The 27,993-nt window shown below is 36.9% G+C and overlaps 1 protein-coding gene across 1 annotated transcript in view; it reads right to left on the bottom strand.

The window, feature by feature from the left end:
• Window positions 1-5,283: 5,283 nt before the first annotated feature.
• The window catches only part of LOC125227172 (flocculation protein FLO11), a 61,125-nt gene continuing 38,415 nt past the window's right edge, over window positions 5,284-27,993 (bottom strand). The window contains exons 3-6 of the mRNA XM_048131398.1: window positions 9,263-9,377; window positions 8,808-8,965; window positions 8,296-8,444; window positions 5,284-8,128 (exon numbers count right to left, since the gene is read on the bottom strand). Of these exons, the coding sequence (XP_047987355.1) occupies window positions 6,323-8,128; window positions 8,296-8,444; window positions 8,808-8,965; window positions 9,263-9,377 (2,228 nt within the window). The 3' untranslated portion in view covers window positions 5,284-6,322. The remainder of the gene's footprint in view (window positions 8,129-8,295; window positions 8,445-8,807; window positions 8,966-9,262; window positions 9,378-27,993) is intronic.

Raw genomic sequence — 27,993 nt, 5'->3', positions numbered from 1 at the left:
ATTGAGATATGCAGCCATCTCAAAGTAAGCAGCTTCCACCGTGTCTATGACCTCTTTGTCATCTGGATCAATCAATGAAATTTCTAAATTAAGTTCCATATACTCAGAGAATGTTTTAACTAAACGATCTCTTTTTTCTCTTAATAAATGTAAATCAAGGTTACCTGGATCTATGTTGTTTATGTAAGCCCTTAAACGGGTCATAAACCCTTTGGCTTGTCCTCTGGCTGCGACTAGTTTTTTCAGTGCATCACCCATTTTTCCTTATAAATTATGCTTATTACAATGCAATTGTATACAAAAACACTTTTCTAAAACACTGTTTGCACTTTTAATTATAGTGTATAGGTTTTTAAACGATACGAACACTAAAAACACTTGAAAGGCAATTTTTAACTTTGCACAAACAACTTTACCGTTATGACGCCAAATCGAAGTAATTGCAAACTGCAAATTGTTTTCTATTGCACGCAAAAATCACTATATCGCAGTCACCAATCACTGCTCTGCTGCAGTGCGCTCCGATTGGCCAAAACGTTCGGCCTTAGTTGCGAATGGCGTTTCGTTATCGCAGAGTTGGGTTGATGAGAACCGTGTCAACGAGAACTAACAGGGCAAGTCCACTTGAACGTAACGGACAAGGCTATTTTTCGAATGTGCTGGAACTTATGATTTAAAGTTATAATTTAAAGTCTATGTTGGTTGTTTAACACCAAAATATTGTTTTCTTAACAAAAGTTCACTAATCTTGTTAAAATAAGGTCACAAAATGTTCCTTGATGTTCAACGGCAGTAGTTACACGAAGTAATAATCGCTATACGAAAATGTACCTTAAGCACTATCAAACAAGGCTCACGATTATTGTTCTAAAAAGTTTTAAATTTACGAGCACCGCACGTATTAGGCACAAAATAAAATGCCGTATCTTTATATCCCAAGGCAATGTTTAGCTCGGAGATTGAATGCACACTACACTGTAGTGTACGATAAGTGATAACACTTTCTTTGCACTGCAAAGTATCTTCTGATGAAAATCAGGTCCACACACCGTCGGTAGACAACTACCATAAGAAAAAGTCTGACTTTTAAACAATGAGCACTGCACACTGGCCTAAAATAAAACTATAGCTAGGCTCGCCTGACTTTTTAGACGATGATGGGGTACACAAATCGGGTGCACTGCACACCGACGATCCGCCACACGGTGACGTCACGTTGCATAGAATCTGCAACAGCTTCCACTCGCAGAAAAAACAGCTGGACCTGCGCGAACAACTGCACCGACCACTCCACGCACTGCGCGGAATTTGTTTTTAATGCGCTTAATGGCAATTTGAGTTGATAACGTCCACGGGTGTCGACAATTTGCCGACCGCGAAACACACTGTGTCCACGTAGCGTTGCTAACCGCGTCAATGCACTGCACTGTAACACCCGGCCCATAAGTCCAATTACGCGAAATTTAATTGTTCTCATTTGTTTTCCGACCGAAGGACCATATGTTGGGCGCAGGGATAATTCTAGGAAAACGCCCACATAAATTTTTACAGTTTTTATTCCACTTTCCACACTGGTTCGACCGGGGTTAACGTTACAACTAAAAGTTCTATATCTACCTACTTATTTGTATATTTAAATGTACGGTATCGTACACGGCGGCTGCCACGTAGTTCCTCACTTTGACAGCGAAGTTCACCAGCTCGACGTGATAAGCTTGCGGTAAAGGTTGCAATTTCTTGATTTGCGATAAGATTTTATTTATAATTAGGTCGGGTCTACCGAACCGTAGCTCTAGCGCTTCTAGGATGGCGCGTGGTGACGTATCAGTAGTAAACAAAGATGATACCGTTTCTTTAGCTTCACCACGGAGACATTTTTCTAATCTTGCGATATTTTCAGTATCACTGTAGTTACATAACTTCGTGGACTGCTCATACGATTTTTTAAACTGTATCCACTCGAGTGATTCACCAGAGAATAACGGTAAGTCCTTAGACGTGGCTAATCGGGATAATAGGCGAGTATTAGCACTTTGAGTTGTAGTAGCCAGTTTCTCCATCGCGTGTGCTAGGTTTTGAAGTGAGCTCGGTCCGGCGGTAGGTTCCCGCCAAGGTGTCGCGATAACGCGTTCTTCTTGATCGTCTTGGCGACTTTTCTCTAACCACTCCTCCACTTTTTTAGATGTTTCGGACAAAATAGATCGACGTTCTCCGCTGCAACGGGACTTCTGAGAATATTCTTCATCCAGCTTAGCGAGCGCAGCGTCTAGCTTTTTATCTATTAACTCCTTCTCAATCCTAGCTTTAGCTTCAGCGGCTTCTAACTCTAATTGTCTTCTTTTTGCTTGCAGTGAAGACGTAGAAGTTTTGTTCGAAGCATTAGATCGATGATGACCTTGTTCTGTCTCAGTCTTAATGCTACCCTCTTTATAGGCGGGGTCTTGTAGACTAAGTGCCTTCGCGTTGAACAGGCTTGCGTGATCCATAACTTCTTCTTTGGAGTTCTTTGGGCACCGTTGTTTATTATTATTTAATTCGCTCATATTTAAATGATTCAAAGCAACCAGTCCACAAGACAGTTTGAGAAACCTTCGTATTTCAGATTGTCATTTGCGGTTCAACAGTGGTTTAGGAGCAGTTCGGTAATCAGACCTACACATGTGTGTACAAATTCTGTCAATGTCACTGTCAGAAACCGTTCTGACAGTGACAATGACAGCTACAAATTCGTCCACTTGTTGTTACCGTTATGTGTGCATACGTCGACTAATTTAAGTGTCGTTAAAAATCGTTCTGACAGTGACATTGACAGCCACAGATTCGTACACATTTTGTTACCGTAACAAGTGCACACGTCGACTACATTTTGTTATTGTATCAATACGGTCGCATTGTTTGCACGACGTTACCACGCGTTATGTCACATTTGACAGTTAGTTACTGATTTGAAGATTTTGCGACCGAAATGGTTGTATGGGAGGTTGAAAAACCGAATACTGTGAGTGTTGTGTGTCGACAAGGTGACATCCCTAGTGCACAAAACGTTCAAGTGGGTAGTCAGGACCAAGTGCGGGTAGTTCGGAAAACTCGTACAGCTAGAAAAGAGAAGATGTCAACTTAAGCCGAGACCACGGAGACAATGCCGTCCTTGAAACGTCGGAGGTCAGTGTTAAAACATAATAATACGCGATTAAGTCCCGTGTGCAATTTTAAATTCCAATCCAATTCACTTTTACCTATCTACCCGGTATTTACGGGTGTGTAATGATTGGTATAACTTTTTTTGGTATAGTAACATTTGATATAACAACATTTGGTATATATTTAAAGTTCTAATTAAAAAAACGAAAAACATAAAAAAATATGTTTTATGTGTGCTTTTTAGATTGTATTTTAATTAGTCGTATTTATACGATAAAGATAAACTTCCTAGTACTGGTTGGAGGGGGTTATGGTGGGGTTAGGGGGGGTAAAATGTATTTTTTTCATATTTCATAGAAACTATCATTAATATTTATTTATTTATTTATTTAATCAAAAAAGTAACACAGCATTACAGTTTACACCAAGGCACTGTGAAACTACAAAATACAAAACATGACTCACAAAAAAAAAAATACAAAAGACATACAAAAAATAAACAAATTAAACATTAGATTTGGGCGACGACGTAACAGCGTGGCTCCGTTGCGTCGTCTGACTCGGCGTAGGATTCGGCAGGTTTCCCCGGAACCGCCGAAATACCACACACCCTTCGGCCAGAAGTCTGCGCACGCGATGGTGTTCTGCAGCGTGCGCGGCACGCGCACAACAAATGAAGTGAAGTGCACGTAGTGGCGCGACTGCAGCTGTTGCACCCTCAGCGTGTAGCCAGTCTTCCGGCGAACGTACTCCACCACCTCATCAGCCCCGGCGGAGTAATGCAAGCGCGACACGTAGAGCGGTTTACTCGGTGTAGCAACTCGCAGACCAGAAGTAATCGGCTCCGCGGATATCGATAATATCGAAAAGTATTGTATGTACGAACTAAAGTAGACACAATTTCCTACAAAAAAGTTTCTACGCATTTTTGTCATAGAACATACTATGTATGAGTTATGAGCTTGAAAAAGATTTTTTTTTAATATTTTTATTCACATATTTTTATTTACAGTTTTAATTTATCAAACTTATAATTTATACTAAAAGCATTTTAAATTATTTCCGTATGTCAGAGAATGATATTACACGATTTTTATAGTTGGAGTGATACACTAAAATCACATTTTATCTCATAGCAACCTATTCGTTCCCAATTTGAATAAACATTATGTGTACAATTACAAAGATTGACTTAATTTGTACAATAAAGTGTATTACTACTACTACTACTGCTACTAAATATATCGTAGTTATCCCTCTCTATCACAAAATGCGGAACAGCGATCGAGAAAGATAAAACTTCAATACACGTCAAAAATTGGTTATCATACTAAATGGATTCGACATTAGACATTAGCTGGCTTTTAAGTTTAGTCTTAGTTTCTTATAATTATGTAAATATGTTCATGTAAATAAAGTAAAAAAAATGGTTTCGATATTTTAGTTTTAACCACAAAATTCATTTTTTTTTAAAACCCCGACTTCGTACACCGATTTCCATGAGACATGGCTAAGAAACACTTCCGACTAATTCAGCTTTCAAACAAAAAAATCTAAATCGGTTGATCCAGTCGGGAGCTTCGGTGCCAGCACAGACAGACACACACACATACAGACAGACAGAGAGAAACGTCAAATTTATAATACCCCGTCGTTTTTGTGTCGGAGGTTAAAAAATACGTTTTACAAACAAAAGCGTCACTTTTGACAGTGACATATCTGATCCATCTAATGCAAATTGTATCATATCGTTCGAATCAGCCCGTTACTTGCTGCCTTATGAACTTGCGCGAATCTGCTCGCAGGAAGTAAAAGAAAATTCATCTCGAATGTAATAAACTTTCGAACTAACTTGAATTTGTACGTGGAAACGGTTGGGTTATAACAACACAGATTTTTTTGTTATTATAAATGGGCTTACTCTTGGCCACAAACTAGCCAAAGGCAAAGACGTGGCCTACGATGGAGTGAGCTCGCCCAGAAGATGCCTGTCATGAGGATTACGGCGCGGTTTTTAAAAATATATATCAGTATCTGGGAGTATTGGGATATACAACATGCAAAATAATATATGATTTGGTATCGAAACTAGGTTTATGGTACCGCATTGATGTGGGAAATGCGATATAATAAAAAAAATAACAAGGTTTTAATATTTATTGTAAAATTGTAATGGTCTAAAATTACTACATACATGACAAATAGATCTGAACACAAAAGATAACATTCAGTTTTATTTATAATATCATCTGCCAAATAAAGAGCCTCGCGGCCCGTGACGTTACGCAAGTATGTATCACCGAAATTATTAAAAAACTTCGGAGTTTCTATAAGTATGATAATTTTACTCCATAGAATATTTTACCCACTTAAAAATCACCCGCCGCAAAGCTCACCTAAGCCTCATAATATATTTTTCAGCCTCCATGATCATAAATTAATTCACTTGTGCACATCTAGAACTCCAAAAATTTTACATAAAAATAATTTCATCAAACACATAGATTCTTAACCTATATGATATGATTGTGAGTTCCGCCATAACATGAACATGATCACCGCTCGCTATACTTATTATACTTATTAATTTTATAGTTCTATTAAAATAATCCTGCTCACTATCTAATCTTCATTGTACGGTACATACTATATTGGGTGTGTGTATTTTGGCAATCTCAAAATCGTGTGATACGTATCAATAGGTATAAATTAATTCGAGTACAATGACCAATCCCTATATAACTATAAATTATAGCTATGCTATATTTTAAATTAATTAAATTGACTAACACCTTCGGCTAAAAATTGTTCGAAGTTTATAACGAACTATCCTATACTAATCATCATTTCCTGTTAGGTACACCTAACGAAAAAGTATTACATTTTTCATTAACAACTCGATTTTTAAACCATTTTAATTGAAATAACACAATGCTTTAAATATGTAAATCAAAATATTTTTAAATTATGCTTTATAATAAAATTAATAAATAACCAATCGTGTATATGAACTCGGCAAAGATAATGTATTGAATATGCTTTACATTAAGTGCACCATATCACTCGTGTGACAGTTTTAAGATACTAATTCTATGAATGAAATACAGAGTGTATTTCTTCAGTCGTCATTCATCCCCAGTACAACTCCATTTGTTGGCAGTCATTACAGAATGTTTGCGTTCTAACCTAATATGCGGAATGGATTAAATTTTTTCAACCGATTCGCGGGAGTCTGGGGTCTCCGAGACCGCGGTCGGTGCAGTGGCTCGTTGGCAGCTGAGAGCAGCGGTGATTGATAATCATCTATCTCTTCATTCTCGTGGTCTTCTTCAAAATTATCAGTGTGATTAAATATCTCAATTTGTGCTGGTGTTGAATCATCTACTTTCGTCGTTGTAGCAGCGGTTGCGTTAACTTTTTCGGTAGTATTCACATTTACTACTAATGTTGTTGTGCGTAAAGTAGCTGTCTCTGTAATTATTTCTGGTGTTGAAACAGGCGACTCGGTCATAGAAACTATTTTATCTTTGTTGGTAATCATATGAATAGTAGTAGCTAACCCTGAGGTAGACTGTTTGTCAGAATTGTTTTCTACAGAAGATTGTGTTGTATTGATTGAACTACTTGTAGATTGTACAGTAGGAGATGTTACAGAGTCGTTGCTAACAGCTGGAGACGTAGTGCGAATGCTATCAGAAATGGTCGATGAAGGCAACACATCTGCAGTAATATTATTCAATTGAGGTACTAAAGTAGTAACCTCAAATACTATCGGAGACGAATTTTCAGTGCTCGTGCTATCATTGATTATTGTTATTTTAATTATTTCATGATTGAGCGTAACTGTTGAGGATTCTTGTGGTTCATTATCTTTAATGGGATTTGTTGTTATAATAGGCATTTCGGTTATTGAGGATTTCTTTTCAGGTTGTTGTGTACTATCGTTCGTCAAACTAGCTACTTGCTCTGTTCCTTTTAAAGTATTTGTATGGTTGGAATAAAATATTTTTTGCCCGTTCCCAGCACCTGGCTCATTTATAATCACGGTGAGATCAATACTTGGATCCTCTTCTGAAGACGAGTTTAAATTTTGTTGTAATTTGGATATTTCAATTTCTTTTTCCGAGCTTAGAGGTCTTAATGTGGAAAGAGAATCAAGTTTTACAACTTTCTGTAGTTTGTATGTCTTTGCTTTTACACTATCATGTTTTTCTGAGTATTTTTTAGGAACGTTTGATTTTGTTTCTTTTTTCATATTACCTAGAAGTGCAGGTGTATCTGTTGATATTTGTTCTTTCACAATGTTTGTTGGGGTTAGAGTACTTGATATTGCATTAGGGGTCGTGTCTGTAAATGGTGTAACGCTGATATGCTCAACTATTTTACTATGGCTATACAGGCGCTGTTGTTCAGCTATTTGTTGGGCATGCTTTTCTTCTAAAGATAAAACAGTCATATCATCACTAATTCTTGATTTCGCCATAACAAGAGGAGGTACGAAATGATCAGTGGGCTGAGTGAAAATAGTTTCTGAATTGCCTAGTCGAGTCATTTCATCGTGTAAAAGATGATGTTGATAACTTTTGTTTTTCTCAAGGTTCTTAAGATGGTCTTTACCATTAACTGTTTCTTGGTGATCTGGCTGTGGAATATCATTACTATGAATCGGCTCTAAATTAAATTCTCTATCTAGTGGTATTCTTACATAATTTTGGATGTTCAAATTCAATTTCGTTGATGCTGATATTTCTGGTTTCGCTGAAGTAGATGGTGGCAAAGTTTCAGTAATATGTGGCGGAGAAGTACTTATTTCCTTTTCTTCAGTGACAATGCTTTCAAACGTAGTTAGTGTTTCTGTTGTTACTTCTTGATCAGTGAATGTAGTGTCAGTGGCCGGCCACATTGTGCTTGTTGATACCAGGCTCGGCGTACTTGAGAGCTCATCTTCGTCGTTACAGGACAGCTCTTTCAGCAGCTCTTCACGTTTCTGTTTTAGACAAATAAAGGGTTGAAATTTTGAACCATATTATCTACGTAATATAATTATCTGTCTATTGTGAAATTTTATTACTTGTATCTAACAGTAAGCAGCTAGATTTTTGACGGATTGCAACATTACTTGACTAGTGCCACTTAACCCTACAAAGAACTTACCACGTTGCCAGTGCACTGAACTCGCTTGACGCCGGCCAGCCCGCAATCGGCGGTGAGCTGCACGGCGGCACTCTCTGGCAGGTACAACGCGGTCAGCGCAGGCAGGGCGCGCACCATACAGCCGTCCTTACCGAGTGCCCATTGAGGTACTGTTGGATGAAATGAATGGTTAAATTAAATGAGACCAAACACGTTATTTACAGTTTTAAGGGTAGGTTATTTAAAATTAGTTGTGAAAATTTACTTCAAAAAATGGCAATGGTAAAAGATGGGAAAGTAACTACTTAGAGTTATTTTTAGGAATAGATTTCTTTAATAATCAAACTTGGATGTTCACGATGATTAACAGTATTTTAAATGAATTAGTAAAAAGCTATATAACAATTAGTGATTAAAAATCTAAAACAGTTAGAAAGAATAGAAATATCACAGGGGTTTTGGTCTTCCGGCTATTTCTGGTGCCATTCACTCGTGTGTAGGAGAATTGGATCCTGATGCCGTAGTCTACTCACCAGGCAGTTCACATATGAAGGAGGCGACAGTAGGTCCTCCACAGGCTCGAGCCTCCCAGCGGTAGTCAGCGGCCGGGTCCGCGGCCGCACACAGCGGGGCGGAGCGCGAGTCGGGCGCGGAGCTCCAATACCCTTCTCCGCTTAAGCCGCGGTAGTCCCTGTCGTATTTTACACGATTATGTATACGTTACAGAAGACACCCTATGATTAATGTAAACCATTTATCAAATAGGTATTGCATATGCATATATAAAGATATTTAATCCAATAAAAAAATGATGCTCTCTGACAGTGTCTTTAATAACAAAAACCAATAAAGAAAACTCGTTAAACATGAACGCTCTAGCTAGACTGTCAGAAAAATCTAGAGGTATCTAGCTCGTCGCGTCAATATATTAATTTCATGAGTAACCGTTACTTTATACCAGATTAGGAAGAAAGAAGAGTAAACTCACGTCCAAGTGAAGTCTCCATCGGGATTACTGCGAATGAGGCCGACCCAGACGGCGCTGGAGATGTCCAGCTCCTTGAGATACGCCCGCACGGCGTCGTATTGGGCGGTTGTGTCCACTGTAACAAGGAGTAGGTTTTTGTTGAAATTAACCGCACTGCAGTAGGTACTGAGCTGGGTGAAGAAAAGTGGCCAATCATCATATCGTAGCTAAGAGAGTACGAACGATTAACCACCTGTCTTACGCGCCCTGAACCATCAGTGGCCCAGCAGTAAGACTAGTAAAAGCATGTGACTATCAGTGTTGTGCATGGCCAACCAACCACTTTTGATGTTTCCATCATATTTTGTTTTATGAACAATTTTCGCGGTAACCGGAGACAATACACATTACAGGAAAATGTACTTAGTGTAGCATCATCTGCAGTTACTATGCATACACTCAGCCACTTATTTTCGTGGTCGTTAGATCCCCATTATAAACTACATGGTGATGTTAACCAAATTCATACCCAGTTTTAGTTTAATCTATCTCTTTCATTATATGTATCGCGAAGTACCTAAATTTGTTTAGGAACAATAACTGCGAGTTTACGAGGTCACATTTGCATGTTATAATAAATGTATGTCTTGGGAGACACTTATGGTGACTTTGGACACTTATTATTATGTAAGTTTGAATGATACTTGTTTGAAAAGTAGAGCTATGCCAATTATATTTACATATATACATATAATCACACCTGTATCCCATAAAGGGGTAGGCAGAGCACATGAACTACTAAGTTTCAGTGCCAATAAAAAGTGCAATTTTGGGAAGAAATCAAATTATTTTACCCGATAACTTGTACTTTATGAGTAGACACACTACTATGTGTACCTGAATGTATAGACAGAAATAAAATGCCATGTTTTAAACTGAAACAGATATCATACACAAAAGAAAAGTGGAGCAAGTCCACCGGTGTCATTTTTATTAACTAAATAAGCACCTATTCGATTCGAATATCTCTGCAAACAAACCTCCGCCTAAAACTACCTCACAATCGCTTTCTAAAAGTCTTCGAATCATTAAAAGCAACATTATAAACTGTTTAGAGAAAAACGGGAAAAGTAAAACTATTTTACAGTGCAATATTTCACTGCGATTCGTACATTTAAAACGAATTGCACTTGGACGCTGTAACATCCACTTATCACTGGCTGTTATCTTGCATCTAACAGCTACAGACAGAGAAGTTGGATATTCTTTAGAAATATGTGTAACTACTTAGTATTTCTATAATAAAAAAAATCGATAGCACTATAGCATCAAGTTAAAGTATGAATTTATTTTGAATTCTTGTAGATAACATGCAACTTTGTCATTGGTTTTTGAAGTACCAAGAGAGCCTTTACCAGTTGGTGAAAACAAAATTCTGATATCGCAATGACAAATTGATAGCCCATCGCCCACATCCCAATTGAATCCATGTCCCACAGTCGTCTTTTACGACACCTACGGGAGCAAAGGAATTGGTGAAAAAACTAGAGTTGTGTACATATTTAATTCAGGTACTTAAATGTGTAGTTTTTCTGTGTCTTATTTACTATTTATTTTGAAATAAGTATTTGCACGAAATGTGCCACGCTAGCTTTCTAATACCGACCTGATTAACACTATTCTGGCGTCACCCCCAACCCCAACACTACATACATAGCTCGAGGTTTCCCGCCGCGATGGAAATTTGCATTAACCACCGCCAGGAGGCGTCAAGACGGCAGTAGTCTGTCGTATTCAAATTGAAGCCATTAATTCGGGTACACTACGCGCCCGCAAAGCGATGCGGGATGTGTACATACGTTCCTGCTCCCTACGCAAAAACCCCCGGTTAAACGGATGGAAACCTTATCAAGTTAGCTCATGTTAGCTCTTCAGTACTAATTACGTACATGCACGCGCGAGAGCTTCGACATAAAATTAATGTTCTATCGAGTTACGTATAAGGATATAAACGAGATAGTACCGTCGTGAAATCTACCAAATTACCTTTGAAAGTAATTGTTGCCTTTCATATACTCGTCACATTGAGCTCAATTAATCAACTAAGAACAATTAGGTAGATAATGTTAAACCGATTGGGGAGTTGATTGGTAATCCACCGCGGAAATGAAGCCGTTGAGCCGTTATTGAACCGGCTGCATGCGAGGAAAGAAGTAAAATCTCCTTAATCCTTTCAGAACTCATAACAAAAGAGATTAACTTGGACTGTAATAACACATTGCGGTATTATCCGTCGCAAAACCGCTTTATATTCGAAAGTAATTTTTCATCCAGGCGAGACGCGGCATACTTAATCAAAACTCTTCTGAATTTTTACTTGGATATATGTATTGAATATGCTAGCTCTGTAACGTAACGCCAAGCGCTACTTAGAGAATTTAACACTTCAGCGTTGACTTTAACACCATTAGTAAAACTCAGGCGTCGGAAAAAGTTTTGTATTACACAAATGTTAGGAGTTTCGGGGCGTTTTGATGTTTTCTCCGTCGTGACGGCGCGCGGCGCGTAGTTATACACAAGTGGCGTTGCGTTGGCGGAGCGCCAGTGTGCGTAGTCGAATGCACAAACGCTCATGAAACGCTCACCATAATATCTTGTAGCTATCTATCTCTATCGCTCTTGCGCATTGGCGCGACAGAGCCAGACTACATTTCTGCGGCGTTTCGCGTCGCAGAATTTCCATTCGGCTACGGCACCAGGCATCCCGCGTCGTGGCTCCGGGACCGCTGAGTCAATATTTGCGATGCCATTTAACTGTCCCAACACACGCTACTTACGATATTAATTGCTTGCTTATCTGGCAACACCATCATAGCCCAAAAATGAAATACCTGGTAAATGCTACTTAACACGCATGAGTACAGTGGTCTTAACTTTCATTTGTCATCCGATTAAAATAATTCCCCGTTCTTTTATAATAAGCGAAGGAGTGTGAAAGAAATATAAACAAAAGTGTCTACTTTAGTGGAGTGCAGCAACGCTCTAGAACGTGCTGACCTAGAAATTGTATTTCCATTGCAAGACGTAGCGAATGTTGAACATCTCTAACAAAACGGACAAATATTTTCATAAAGCTTCTGCAGCTGCAACTTTTATGATTTCTGGAAGCTTCCGTCTGCTGAAGGTTGTTTCCAGTTCAGTTCAATCCTATTCGAGGAAAACGAAATCTCTTAGAGGTATTGAAAATATTGTCAATACCTGGATCTCATTTCTTAAAGTTACAAGTTACATTTCTCAATCTGAAGCCTTAAACTGGTCAAAGGACTTTTCTTGATTGAATTGATTAACGTCGTTTCCATCGCATTTATATTTATGAAGTGCTCTTTTTATTAACCTATTGAATGAAGTACTTAGTCCCCTTAGTATAGGTATGATTTCAAATAATTATTTGAATTACTAACTACGGTTTTGAATATTTTTGGAATGTATAATTATATAGCTAAGTACTTACTTTTAATGACAAATTATTAAACGTTCATATCCGTTTTGCCTAAAGTCGAAGCTCATTATGCACATACTCGTATGAATAAATATTTCATTTTCATTTTCATTTTTCATTTTCAAAGAGAGGTGCAATTCCGCCCTAGGCGCCCAACCGTATTTGAGTCCCGTAGGCATCTCTCGCGTGGCAATATTTATTCTGCGATATTGCCGTTACGCCAATTTTTGTATCAATATTTATGCATATTGGGAATTTAGTTCGTGAGCACTTTTGTGGTGGTAATGGGTTTTGCAACGAGCCGTGTAAGGAGAATTTACGATAGTGTGGTAAGAGGAAATCTAAAGTGTAGTGTTTACTTATAATAAAATAAAACTATTTAAGTATTATATTTAGTAAAAGTTATTAGATTGGTGAAATAAAAGAAACCTGCAAGGTTTTCTATGTTTAAGGTTAAATCTCTCTCTAGTGCGCAGCGCAAGCTTTGGTTGTTGGTTTTAAATCACACATTGTTTTTTATTATGACTGTAGGCCTAGCACATGATGGCCGCGGGAGTATGTCGCCGCGAGATAGATGACACGTCTTTGTCTAATTGTATTAATGGCATAAGGACAGGTAGTCTATCTCGCGGCGTACTCTCGCGTACAGATACGTACGATATATAACGTAGATACATACGGTGTATAACTATTGTAAGACTTTTACAAATAATAGTTTGTATGCATGTTATTTACATGTTCTTGCTCGAATCGATGCTATCACTGGACATAAATTACTAATAGAGTTGTCAGTATCGTAAACAAACATGTAATATTTCACTGTTGCCATGCAAACTGCAGCTTGTGGCGCCAGAACTGGCTGGCTCGTGGCCAAACGCGGTAACAAGTCAATCGGATTCAATAGATTTGTAAAACTACTCAGGTTTAGACACGCACATTATGCACATATGAAAAGCAAAAACGAATCGAAACACATTGACAATCAGAAAGGAAAAAATACACCTTGTATTAAATATTATAAGGGTTATTTTTAAATTAAAGGAAAAAGGATGGCGCCACCCTAAGGCGTTTAGGAATTGATGGAAGGCATGGAAAAATTCGCACACATCCAGCAAGCATCAGCATAAGTTTGCCATTGCAGGCATTGCAGCTGCTCCGGCAATGAAGAAGGTTTGGAATGAAGAAGATGGAAGAAATTTTTTCACTTTTTCTTTTAGTTTAAAAATATGTAGTATATCGCTCGCAGAGGTCTCTGCATGATCAAAAATAAATTTTAGGGTTGATACAATTTTACAACTTTGCGTACCACACTTAAGATAAATTACTTGACTTTTGACAAAACGATTTGACCCTGAAACGGTGTTGTATGCTTCGATTTTATAAGATGTGTCAATTCTGTAAATTACTACTATTATTTATTACGTGCTTGGAGTGCAGAAGCCGTCGATCAGCGGATTATCTCGGAGTACATCGATTTACTCGCTGAATGGCTCCGACGCTTGCGGTGGGCGCTCGTCTTACGATTAATTTGAAGCCTATTCATCGCCGACTAGAGCTTCAGACTTAACGATGTGTTATCATATAGGTACCTAGCTGTTATATGTCATGCGTTGACTATGGAACTTTCACGTTATATCAAACAAACAACATTATTCAATTTAGTAAATATGATGTGGAAAATATTTACCTACCTACTCGTAATTTCTACGACAATCAGCCTTTTCGCATAGGGAAAGGTATTCCTTTCCCTATGCAAAAAGGTTTCGCTTTGAAAACTTCAAACATGCAAGGCATGTCCAATTAACAAGAAATCAGGTGTTCGCAACGATCCCAATTTCCTTGGAAGCGTGGTCCAATTTGAAAAATAAAAGTCTGATTTGATATGAACAAGAGTTATTTCCTGCCCGCATCTACAAGTACATTGGTGCGTGTGCGATGTATTTACTCAAATATCCTATCGAAGATAAATCTGGTTATTTTTTAATGGGAATATGTTTCGTTGAAAGACAAGTCGCCAGGAGCGCCATTCCGGCTGAATTTGCTGTTAAAGAGACGCCTCCGGGATTCAGCTTCATTAATTAACTCCAATTCAAGCTAACCTGACTTATATTGACGTATTAAATTGAATTACTCAATGTACCTATTCAGTTTCTAGTTCTTAGGTACATTTTGATCCGAGAAAATGAGAAAAGCAATACGATAAAAAATTTAGGTCTTTTAGCGTTTTCAATTCTTAGGCGCACGCAAAAACCGCTTAGATGACCATGCTCAAAAGGGACTATACAACGTTAATAGAGTTACGCCAAACCAAATGACATTATTTCATGTAAGTTTGATGTTTAAATAACTTTTGCAAAGGCGAGGTTGTCAGGGTCGTTTGACTGCGGAAAAGAATAACCCGTCCTACTCGGGTCGGGATCTATTGCTCCCATTATACGCGTGCCCTACAGATCTATTATAAAGTGTCAACTAGGTCATACCTCCACCTCCATGGTTTTCAAAATAGACGCACAATCCGAGCATTCAATACATATAATCCGATCGACTGACAAAGGACGCTTTGACAGCTCAATAGTGCTCGGAAAGCGGTTTTCAGCAAATCGAAACATGTCGGCTTGTGTGTACACGTAGTGCTTAGTGTCACCAAATGATGTCATTATGGAATGTGGCAGCTCATTTCATAGGATTCGGTCAACATTGCGCCAGGTTGTTTTGCGCGATCAACGCTGCTAGCGGGCGCAAACGAATTAATGTGGGAAAATGACATTACGGCAATATCATATCTAAAGGTCCCATTGATATTTTTATTTGTTACACGTAACTAATGCAATGATTTTACAAGCATTTATTTAGTTTTACCTGTTTCTTTACTGATTTACCTTATATGACTATTTTTCTTAAACATACTGGAAGGCAGAGTTGAAAAGACGAAAGGCCGTTGAAAGCCAAATGAAACGTAAGAGCAAATCAAACGACTGAAATTCAGAATTGGTAATTACTCCATCAATGTGAGCAACACTATAAATATATGATGTTAAATAGTAAAATTTTTCAAGTTCAGTATATTTTACCGAGAAACAGTTGGTGACAGGCGGAGACAGGTGGTGGCCGTTTATTAAGTAAATAAGTACCTAATTATCTTAAAAATCTTAAAATATTTAGTTGGAAAACTTGAAAGGAACACCCGTATATTCAAGCATTAAATGGCCATGGAAAAGTCAGACGTTTAAGTAGTTCGGTTTTCTTTTATGCGTAAAAGTTTAGGCCGTACCCCGAAGGGCTACACATGAAAACCCCTGCTCCTGAATTACACAAGTTTTGGGAACAATATTTTATTTTAGCTTTCAGACACTTTTATGACTCATATATGGTAAAAGCTACGCGGGTCTATTTATCGAAACCTTCAAAACGTAAATTTACTAGGTATACAACTTTATAGGTATAAGCAGGTATACACTTCAATCAATTTAAAAGTAATTTAACAGTGGTAAATACTAAGCTACACAAATACACCAGCCGACCCTTTTAAAGTAATTATGAAAGGTTGGAAAGGAAATTAAAATTACTTAATAGTCCGATAGAAGAACATACTTTTTGTTTTATTTATGTTTCCTTAGTTACTTGGGTTATATTATGGTAGAATTAATTTAACACATTAGGTAAAGATAATGGCCACGTATTACGTTATAAGCTTATTATTAGTAGCTGATTGGCAATCAAACGTTTACATAGCAGTTATTTGCGTAGACAAGATGTCAATCGTAAACGCTCTTCAGCGAACGAAAAAAGACTAAGGGCCATGCACTTTTGTAAACTTAATTTAATAAATTAAAAAAAAAAAGCTACTTAGCGATTTTTCGTGACTGGCTCTATTTGCTAATAAATATAACAGTTTTGGTTGAAAGAATCTTTGAAACTGAAAGATCTGATCCATATTTATTTATTTATTTTATTTATTTATTTATTTATACAAGGAATTCCAACAGCTATGAATGATACAATATACATTTAGAATAGCAATACAGAGCCAATTATAGGAACTCACAAATAGAGACTGGATGGGTAGTTTTTACACAGTAATTTAAATTATGATACACAATACACATGCACATGTGATCGAGATACCTAGTACATTGGATAACCTAAGTGATATTAAGTAACTCGAAGTAAGAAACAAGATAATTATAATGAATGAATACCTATATGATACTAAGGTACATTAAGTATACATTATGTTGACTTAATTGGGTAGAACATATAAGTAAGACAATTATCAGTTGAATGAACAACGTGGACCAGACACAAAGTATTACAAATTACAGATTAGACTCCAAGGCATCAACAGACTGGCACATCACTACCTGCAGCATGCTGTTTAGAAGCAACGATTGACTAGATTGCGCCTTACACTAGGGATTGAGCAATTGAAAACGTCAATATCTAGATCCTTCGACAAGCCATTCAAACTGCGCGCCGCGCGATATCGTATTCCAATCTCATTTGCTACCTTTATCATATCTACCTACCGTTAATATGACACTAGGTGAGTTGAACTTTGCCCCCGAGTGTGGGGGACGTACACCCCGAATTGGAAGGATTACCTTTATCTCGTTATAGCCTTGGATCAGCGCTCGGGCGATGTCTTTAGAGGCTCTTAGCTGCTTTTTGTATAATTTATGGAGTATAAGTGCCATCAATACTTATAAGTACTTAGTCCGTTTTCTCACTTTCACGTTTTCCGATCCGATATCGGAAGTCGGAAGGATTTCAAAGGAAAATAAAATAGGTATGTGAAAACGCACTTACTTACAAACATTGAAGAGAATAAATTGCAAAAATATTTAATCACGAACCACGACAGGGTTGCCGATTTAGTTTATAACACTTTGTAAGTTTCGTCTTGTTTTGATACGACATTTATATTGCAAAGACAATAATTGTGGGCAATAGGCAGTGCGGTTTTATTGAAAAAACCATATAAATATGAATACGTAAGTTTATTTTTAAAGTGCTCCTTATAAGTTATATTTTTGAGGATTTTATAAAGACATTGTTTGTTAACGATTATTACATAAGTGCTTGTCGTTTCAATAAAAAAGGAATTTAAATACAATGCTTTATGAAGATATTTCATCCAATGATTATTTTGATTATTTGAATATCAATCATAATGAACACATCATTATTTATGCACGTTGCACGAAACAATTTCGACCGCATTAATTACAGAAATATATTCAACCTACCGGTGTAATGCTTAATTTCTTCAGCAAGGTTTTTTTATTTAACGAGCAATAACAGCCCAATTTCATTTGGTAACAAAGATGGCCCAACTAACAGCAATTAGCAGCCGATAGCCCGGGGCTTACACCGCCATTGCTAATTGGTTTCAGGCCATTAACTCCCGTATTTATAAACAAATGTTCTCCGATGTCTTAATTGCTGGCCCGTAGGGAACCTGAGTGATGAGGGGATATACATGAATAATTAAGAAGGCAAAACAATGTAGGTACATACATTTGAAGTATTTATTGTAGGTAGGTAAATATACTTAAAAAAAAAATTTTTTTTTTAATTTTAAATTATTTTTTAAATTTTAAATTATTTATTCAATAAAAGTAAACAGTTTACATAAAACTTTCCGCCAAACTGTAGAACAGTTTGTTGGCAGGAATAGGCTCCCTTTCATCACATTTACTGTTGTTTCTTAACCTTAGGTGCTAAAGTGTTAGTACAAGTTACAAACATAGTTAGTTACTTAATACTAATTACTAAATTATTTTATTTTATTTTAATTACGTAATTTTATTAACTAAAGTTGCTATCAGTTTCAAATTGTTTCAACATAAACTTTTTTAATTTTGATTTAAATACATTTTTGCTGGTGCTTTTTCTAATGCTTAATGGTATATTGTTATAAATCTTAGGTACAAGATAAGATCTAGTCCTTTTTCCATAATAATTAACTTTCCTGGGTACAATCAATGCTTCCTTAGCCAATTTTCTACGCAATAGTGCAGATAAGGCCTTAGCAACATATTCCATGACTTGACTTATTTCAACACCTTTGGAACCATAATTAGAAGAGTTCTAGTATAACATCTTCCGATGATGATAACGTAAGACCAGGGGGTCTTACGTTATCATTAGTTCGTAACAAAATATTTTTCTGTCTCGGTACAAACTTTGAACCGCTTAAATCAATTTTCAAAAACGCTGACATAAAATACGACATCAAAGTGTTTTTAATTAATAACTAAGTATCATATTATCAAAACGAACTCTCGCGCCCTTTTATAGGCCCTTAAACATCAAGGGTTGATTTTCTAAAATTTTGCCTAATATGCAATTTCGGCTATATGTTGGTGACTCGGTCCAGACACGCATTTTATATAAGTAACCTAAATTAAGCAAACACCAACGCATCGAATTGGTCCACGTGTACCATTTGTGCCCGAGGCGTACGATGGACGACGCCAGTCATTATCATTAACATACTGTCACGCCACTTAGCGCAAATTAGTTACTATCATTGCTTCTATATACTCTGTGAGTAGGTATATAATTAATTTGATGTGCACACGGTATATATGATGGGGTCGAAAACTAACCTGCATAAAAGATAGACGAATGAAATGAAATATTTATTAAACATAACTATTTACAGGCAATTAGTTTTATGGTCCCACACTAGGCGAAGCCTGTCCCGTGAAACCAAGCAATACAGAGGCCATGCGGCTTAGGTTTGAAACAATATAAAAAGTACCTATTCTAATTAATTTTAAGACTATTCTAGTTAATATTAAATTAGTATTAAACTATTAAACTTAAATTACTTTGCAGTATCTATGTAACTACGCGTGTGTGTGTGTGTGTGTGCGTGTGTGTGCGCATGCGTGTGTGTGTGTGTGAGTGCGTGTGTATGCGTTGTATGTGTAAGTATGTTAATATGCATATATGTGTGTAAAAAATGCGTCCAAGCCAAGATATTACGATATTACATGAAGTATTGATTCGATTTTATCATAATCCCAAGTTAACAGAAGATCTTGCAATGTCTTTTTAGCCTCTAGGACGGCGCAGCTTCTAATCTCAATATCTTTGACGAGTTGGTTGTAAATAAAAGGCAACCAACTCGTCAAAGATATTGAGATATACAATTACATACAAAAGATATAAGTATGTATCTAAAAAACAAACCAAATCTGACCTAATTTATAGTATCAGCCGAGCGGACGTTTCATTGTGTGATCAATCGGTCATTATAATCAAATGGGCGAATGACGGATGCAAGTGACAAAATAATGTCGAAATTAAGATTTTTAAAATCTTAACATTTTCTCAAGTCGAAATAAGAACATGATCGTTTTAGACCTTCTACACGGTGCGAGAATTGCACTCGTGTTTCATTACATTGCGGTATTTATTGTTTTTAATGGTATGTCGCCTCAACAGTCCATGTCAATATAACTAAAATCGCATGCGAGTTCGCGCATTGTCTAAATGAACCCTAATTCATCGAGAAAGTATAGGCACTTTCCTTGCGCTTCACTTAACTCGTCTTGGCAAAGGCACTACCGTGTCCCCAGATACCATCATACACATGTTTCATCAAATACCATTCAGAACATAAAAACAAAACGTGTAATATAATTCCACCGGAAAAATAACCCATAACAAGCCTGTTTCCATAACACGGAGTATATTACGAATACTTGGCACTCAAATGATTTATAAGCTTTCAAACACATTTCTCCGGATTCTGTTTCCTCGAAGGAAACGTAACTGGAACTTATTTTATTATTTTACGTGAAATATATTTCATGATATTTGACTACTCAGGCATAAAATTGCGAAATGAGAACAGGAAAATGAAGAAGGCACCTAATGTTTGTTTCTCGATGTTATAAATAAATTTCACCTGACTTTGATGTTCACCTGATATTATTCATATTTTTTCATATTTCTAGTCGACTTCAATATCAGTTATTGAAGTCAGAACAAACAGAAATATGAAAAAAATACTTAGTCTAGTTTCGACAGTTATGTCACGTGAAAATAATTTTGGTGTTTTAACCACTATTAGATAGTTATAATTTTGTGTAATCAATCTAACTTAGTCTGGGACACCGCATGTGTGGACACTTTGCCACCGTCCCACCTCCCAGGGTGGCTAGCCGAATGGCACAATCGCTCACGAAACGAAGCGCTAGTAGATATCTATCTCTATCGCGCTTGCGTATTGGCGCGACAGAGCCAGCGGCGTATCGCTTTCGTTTGGCGTCGAATGCCATTCGGCTACGGGCCAGGGACCTACCAAAACGGCCGCCGAAGCGGCAAATCAAACGCAAGTATGCAACCATAGACTCTGGTTGCATGTTTGAGCCGTTTGGGGTGGAGACTCTTGGACCTTCGGGACCCGGCGCACACTCTATTTTCAAGGAGATGGCGAAGCGCCTCATAGATGCTACGGGTGACCAGAGGGCTGGTTCCTTTCTTGCGTAGCGGATAAGCATCGCGATCCAGCACGGCAATGCTACCAGCCCTCTGGGCACCTTATCATCCGGCGCCGAGCTTGCTCCTGTTTTTAACCCCCGACGCAAAAACGACGGGTTATTATAAGTTTGACGTGTCTGTCTGTCTGTTTGTCTGTCTGTCAGTCTGTCTGTCTGTATGTGTATATGTCTGTCTGTGGCATCGTAGTTCCCGAACGGATGAACCGATTTAGATATAGTTTTTTTTTGTTTGAAAGCTGAGTTAGTCGGGAGTGTTCTTAGCCCTATGTCGGGGGTTTTTTCAAAATTTTAATTTTGTAATTTTTGTGAATATTTTATACAAATATATTTATTCCGTGTTAGATTAAGTTTAGTAATTTAAGTTCTTTTTATGTTTTTATACATATGTAGCGATTAAAGTGATTTTTAATCACAAAAAAAATCTAACTTTTTTTACTTTTACATTTATATGTCGAGCGATTAAAGTCGAAACGAGCTTTGTTTTAATATTGGCAAACGTAATTAAGTCCCGTGTGATTCATAATAATCTATCTATCTATATAAGAAGAAACTGACTGACTGACTGACATATCAACGCACAGACGAAACCGCTGGTCCTAGAGATTCCAAATTTGGCACGTAGATTCCTTACAAGGTGTAAAGGAGCACTAAGAAAGGATTTTTCTAAATTCATTTTAAGGGAGTGTGATGGGGGTCCATAGTTTATATGGAAAAACAAGATTAGATTAGTACGCAGGCGAAGCCGTGGGGAAAAGCTAGTATTAAATAATAATCGTGATAGTGTAAAGTTTTAACGATCCTGCATGTTTGTACTTTTGTTTGTTTCTTCTGTCTATAGTAAATTAGTAAGAAACATCGACTTTCAACAAGTTGTCAACATAATATATTTAAATTCATTTAAAACCACAAGTACGTTATTTACTGTTGAGTCTATTTTCATATTAGTACAGACGCGCAGAGCGTACGTCAAGTTTATTTTTCTAGAAAATATTTCCCGAGCCTAATCAACCCTTAATTCCGCTTGACAGAACACAAACATAATTTATTTTCTTTATATTTTAGCAAGCTTTGTAACATTATACTCTCACATTTGGCGTCTAATACAAAGCAAGTGCTATCATCAATTTTACGTATATCCAGGGCGCTGTTTCAATTTATTTTATTACTACAAGGACTCGTACGTGAAGGGTACAGAAGACGGGCCCGTTTTTTGAAATTTATCCCGTGATAAGGGTCAAAGTGAAAAATGTAATAAAAAAATCGACTTGACGCTGGCTTAGAACCAACGAGAAAGATGTTTACTTTATATAAACCTTATAACTAAACTTATTTTTTTGAACTCAACTACTTACAAAATCTGCTAGGTATGTGGTGCGATATGTATACATAATAAGGGTATAGTACAGTCAGCAGTCAATTTATTTAAGCGTATGGCGCATTCTTGTAGACAATTAATATTATAAGTCGACATCCAGGTTACGTAACCAACCGATCGCGCAGTCAATAGTAACGGATGAAACAACCCGCCAAAAATATACCATTTTTAACACTTTCCAAAATGTATACCTACTTACTTAGGTATAATAGAACCAGAATAGAACATTTAAAAATTGACATTCAAAACTAAGTATATCTTTTACAGTTTTCGTTGTTATGCATAAATAGATATAATTTTTTGTTAAGCGGTAATCAAATAGATAGCTCCACTACGATTGGTGATAGCTTTACCAGTAGTATACCTACGTAAAGACTAGTGAGTACAAAGTGGGGCTGAATAGTTTCTAACACCAAAATCACGTCTAAAAAATTTCACAAACCGAACTCCTCAAACTCACAGCGTCAATGTCAACTGTCCCCGTGAAAAGTGATTCGAAATTTTTATTGAATTTTCGCCTCGCAATTTATTAGCGGAAGCAATATAGGCGGCGGACCGCCCGCTTTTGTGCCCGTTTCATTATGCGCTTATTCGGCTGACGGGGACTCATGAGCCAGTTTTACATCTTACTTTTTCTGTCCACGATATTAAACACAATACGTTACGCGTGCGAGCGTTCTACTGCGTGGAAGATAGAGTATTAGTGATAAATTGTGCCACATTTATGAATTTTCATACGAGTTAATGGGTACTCAGTAGACACAGCTGTATGCGAAATTATAGTACCAAAGCAAGAATACATACTTTTATTTACATTATTTAATTATAAACTAAACGATTAGCTTCTGGTAATAAGACTGCTAGTTGTTTAGTTTAGTTTATTTATTCAAGAACAATTTTTACAACGTGTTTGAATGCATGTACACAATTAATATTAATCTAGCAAGTCTATACAATCATCACTACATAGTATAAAACAAAGTCGCTTTCTCTGTCCCTATGTCCCTATGTATGCTTAAATCTTTAAAACTACGCAACGGATTTTGATGCGGTTTTTTTAATAGATAGAGTGATTCTAGAGGAAGGTTTAAATGTAGGTATAGTACCCGTGCGAAGCCGGGGCGGGTCGCTAGTAAAATAATAAAAACAAAAACATATTATGCAATAAAAACTATTCCAATAAAAATGTCTACTATGATAATTATTAAATAAAACAATGATCAACAAATACAAATTCATAACTAAATAGAAGAATATATAAGATAAATAATAATAATGCGCAAACATGTCAGCAAAATAAATAATAATATTACCACCTCTTCTTATGTACATATTTTGCTTTTTAACAAAAGAATTTAATATAATACAATTAACATACCAAATAGTGTATACCTACTTCAAGTTACTCGCACAGCCTACGCTTATTTGGCTTAAACCCTCACTATGTTGTCATAAACAATTTAGAAGACGCAAAGTACGGTACTCAGCCTTATCTACACGCACATGCGTAGTTTACCTTCCCACCATTATGGTGATGTATGGCTTATCAGTTTCAGCTGAAATTCTATTACGAGCTGTAAAGCCGCAACAATGGCCGGCGTGATGGATTGCTCCAAACAATATATCAAGGCCTGGCTGTCGATGGGGCTTTGATTTTTCCTATGTGGATATAATCAGGTCGCGGCTTTGTTCATGAGACTCCTGATATTCGAGGCGGGAAGGATCCGTCATTTACTTTAGCTATTTACTATACAACGAACGAATAAGGGGATTCAATATCAATGAACAAAGCTTCCTTTTATGAATTGTGGATAATTATAGTATGTTTTCAATATATTTTAATATCGTATTTAGTAATTTTAATCAAGTAGGAATGTCTGCGAGTAATACCACGAGTTTTTAATTAAAGGAAAAATGGCACACACTACCTACAAGACCGGTCCAATCGTTTTTGCGTCACGGAGCGTATAATTATTTGGTTAAATTTAGGTACCGACAAAAACAATGTCTCATTTGAAGTTGAGTTTTTAGGTTGTTAATAACCTAACCACAAAATAAAATTTTGGAAAAACCCCCGACCGCGACATAGTGAACCGATTTTCATGAAACATATCTGAAAACTAAATCTAAATCGGTTCATCCGTTCGGGAGCTGAAACAGACAGACACACACACACACAAATAGACAGACAGACAGACAGACAAACAGACAGACAGACACGTCAAACTTATACCACCCCGTCGTTTTTGAGTCGAGGGTTAAAAATCACTGCTATCACAATCCAAATCTGGTTATTTATATCTTATAGCAAGGACGATTATAAAGGACCAGCAGAGTCCATACTAAATACCGTACCCCGTTGGCAGCCGTAAATCTATGTCACTAGATGTCACTAAGAGTGTCATTTGAATAAAAATGTCGTTTTTTTTTTAAATACGCACGCGGTAGTTCAACGGCATTACAAGTGATACAGTGAAAAGTATATAGATGACGCTAGGGGCCCGTGTCATGTTTCAGTCCCTGTTTACAACGCAAGCCATCGTTCTTATTTTGAATTATGACAATCATGCAAAAGAGTACCATACTGTCAAATTTTCTATCTCTTTCATTTTGAGCGTGACGTCAATGATTAGTAATATTACTTTCAATATATTTAAAATTTAGATTTTAATGAGGCCATTTCGAACGGTGTTTATGATAGATATCATGTTGACAATCAATCTCCTGACCGTCTCGCTCATACCAATCCTATCCTATATTTGAACGAGTGCGACCGAAACAGTATTATTGAAGATTTTTGAATGTCTAAAATCTTATTGGTAGTTGTCGAAAACCCGCTTTTTCCATAAAGTGTTGGCGCGACGTCAAGTGGGTGATAGGCGTACGATGAGCAAGTACGCGTTGGATGGTCGACTACTATGCGCAGCGGTTTTTACGCGTACTTACGGTAACACACAATCGAAAAAGGTCGTCGAGCCATAAGTACGCATACCTGCTCGTATCGTACGTTTATCACCCACTTCAGACTGCGTTTCGATCGGCGTATAGCGACAATGATTATCAGCTCGGCTTCATGGCTTTACGAACCTTAGCTCGGACCATCGAATATGAAACTTATAAACTTCTTTATACACAAGGCCCACAAGGGTATAAAGAAGTTTATAACCAGGTGCTCCATGACACCATTGCACCAATCTGTCGCCAGCACCGCTACACTTCAACGGCCAAGTCACACAACATCCATACTAATATTAAAAATGGGAAAGTGTGTGTGTCTGTTTGTTTGTCCATCTTTCACGGCAAAACGGAGCGACGTAGGTATTGACATGATTTTTTAAGTGGAGATAGTTGAAGGGATGGAAAGTGACATAGGCTACTTTTTGTCTCTTTTTATATCCCCCCACTTCCTTAGAATGGAGGATGGAAGTTTGTGGAGAGATTTTCGAATTTAACGCGAGCGAAGCCGCGGGCAAAGGCTAGTTAACTATAATAATAAAGAAATCGCAGTAAGGAACTTTATGTAGATTTCATTACTTTTTAGAGATAAACAAGCAGCTCCATCGAGACGGCTATTTTTTACAGAATGTTTTTATAGATGCAGATATACATAGGCATAGGTATATAACACTAACAAGGTTGTCTTAGTCCGTTTTCACATTATCCGATCCGATATCGGATGTCGGAAGGATTTAAATGGAAAAAATCCAAGATAGCGCCTGTAATGTATGGGGTATCAGTCCTACATCCGATATCGGATCGGATAATGTGAAAACGCATTTAGTCTCATTAATTATTACTTATGTCAGAGTTTCACTAATTATTTCCTTTTATTCATTTATTATCTCAGTTTAGGTTTTATACGAGTACCAAACGAGTAGTATACGAGTATAAAATATATTACCAAAACAATACAAACTATCATTAATTTATTATAAAAACGTAATCCAAAGTGCCACACCTGGCGGCCTAACTATCCGCGTTGTGTCCAACCAAGACGAAGCCTGACCGACGAAGCTAGCAAGTCTCTCTACATGTTAGCTGAAATACTGTCAAACCATTCACTGTGATTACTCAGATTATTATAAGCAAAATGATCTTCGAATGAACTTTCTGGACAATTGAGATGCATGGGCGCAGTCGAAACCAGCTCGCCCCTTCAGCCGTGTCCCGTTGAAAATCGGAAAGATTCTTTTCCTTAGCACATTTAATGTTTACAAATTGGATTCGCCTTCTGTCACCTAAACTGGTAATTTTATGTATGAGGTCATTGGTCATACAATTATTAATTTATACAGTTATTAATTCTGTATCTCTACTCGCATTGCTGCTGCGATTCTAAAATATTTAATATCCATATATTATGAATATTCAATAAATCATACAATGACATTTGTGATGTGACATGGATGTCAGATGTCACATCTGTTGGCACAATGATTGCGTTTTGTTGAACGTATTTGAGCTCAACATATAGGTTTATTATCACTAAGTATATTATATTAATGAACAACGAAACGGATGTGACATTTTTCTAGTCCACCAACGTCATCTAGTCATTTTATTTGGCAATAATAAGACAACATGCGAACAAACTTAGCCAGCGAAGCGATCACAACTACGTCGAGGCCGACCAAAAAATATAATTTGTAAAAATTGTGTTTTGAGCCAATATTTTGATATTAAAATAAAGTTTTTTGATAGTTATTTATAGTATAATATAAAAACAAGTAAAAATATGTGTGAAAATATGTTTTTTTCCACTCCCGGGTTACGAAACAACGCCATCTAGTTTTAAAGCAAAAACTAAGCTTTTTTCAGGGGTACGCTTTTTTGTATGGGCTATATCAGTCTAGTATTAAATGGTCCTTGCTTATAGGAAATATATATTATTTCAATAACTTTAACGCTATTCATAGGCACGTTTTGGCGCAGACTACATAATGCTTGTCATAATGTCACCCAAAAAATAACGGGCCTTACCGAACTTAGCAGATTGTTATTTATAATTCAGGCTTTAACGCGGTGAGGGAACCACCGTTAGTGACATCCTGCGGGCACTTTGTAGTAAATAGCAATGGGCCATTTTGTAGAGCAACGTACATATGAATGAATGAATGAATGAATTACTTTATTGCGATAAACATGGTATACATTAGGTGGTACATTATTATTTTTGAGTAGCAGTACATGTTTAGCCACAAATGGCATGCAAAATTATATCTTAACCTACAGTAAAATTAAAATTAAATAAATAAAATATTAGGCCATTTTTATAAATAGAAAATGTCTATTGACAAAAGGCATGCAAATATACTACTAGTCAGTCATTTAAATTTACATTTCATTACCATCAATAAATAAG

The sequence above is a fragment of the Leguminivora glycinivorella genome, chromosome 6 (assembly GCF_023078275.1).
Source record: "Leguminivora glycinivorella isolate SPB_JAAS2020 chromosome 6, LegGlyc_1.1, whole genome shotgun sequence".
NCBI classification, from domain to species: Eukaryota; Metazoa; Arthropoda; class Insecta; order Lepidoptera; family Tortricidae; genus Leguminivora; species Leguminivora glycinivorella.
The sequence above is the reverse complement of the archived record's forward strand: the minus strand, read 5'-3'. Positions and strand labels throughout refer to the sequence as shown.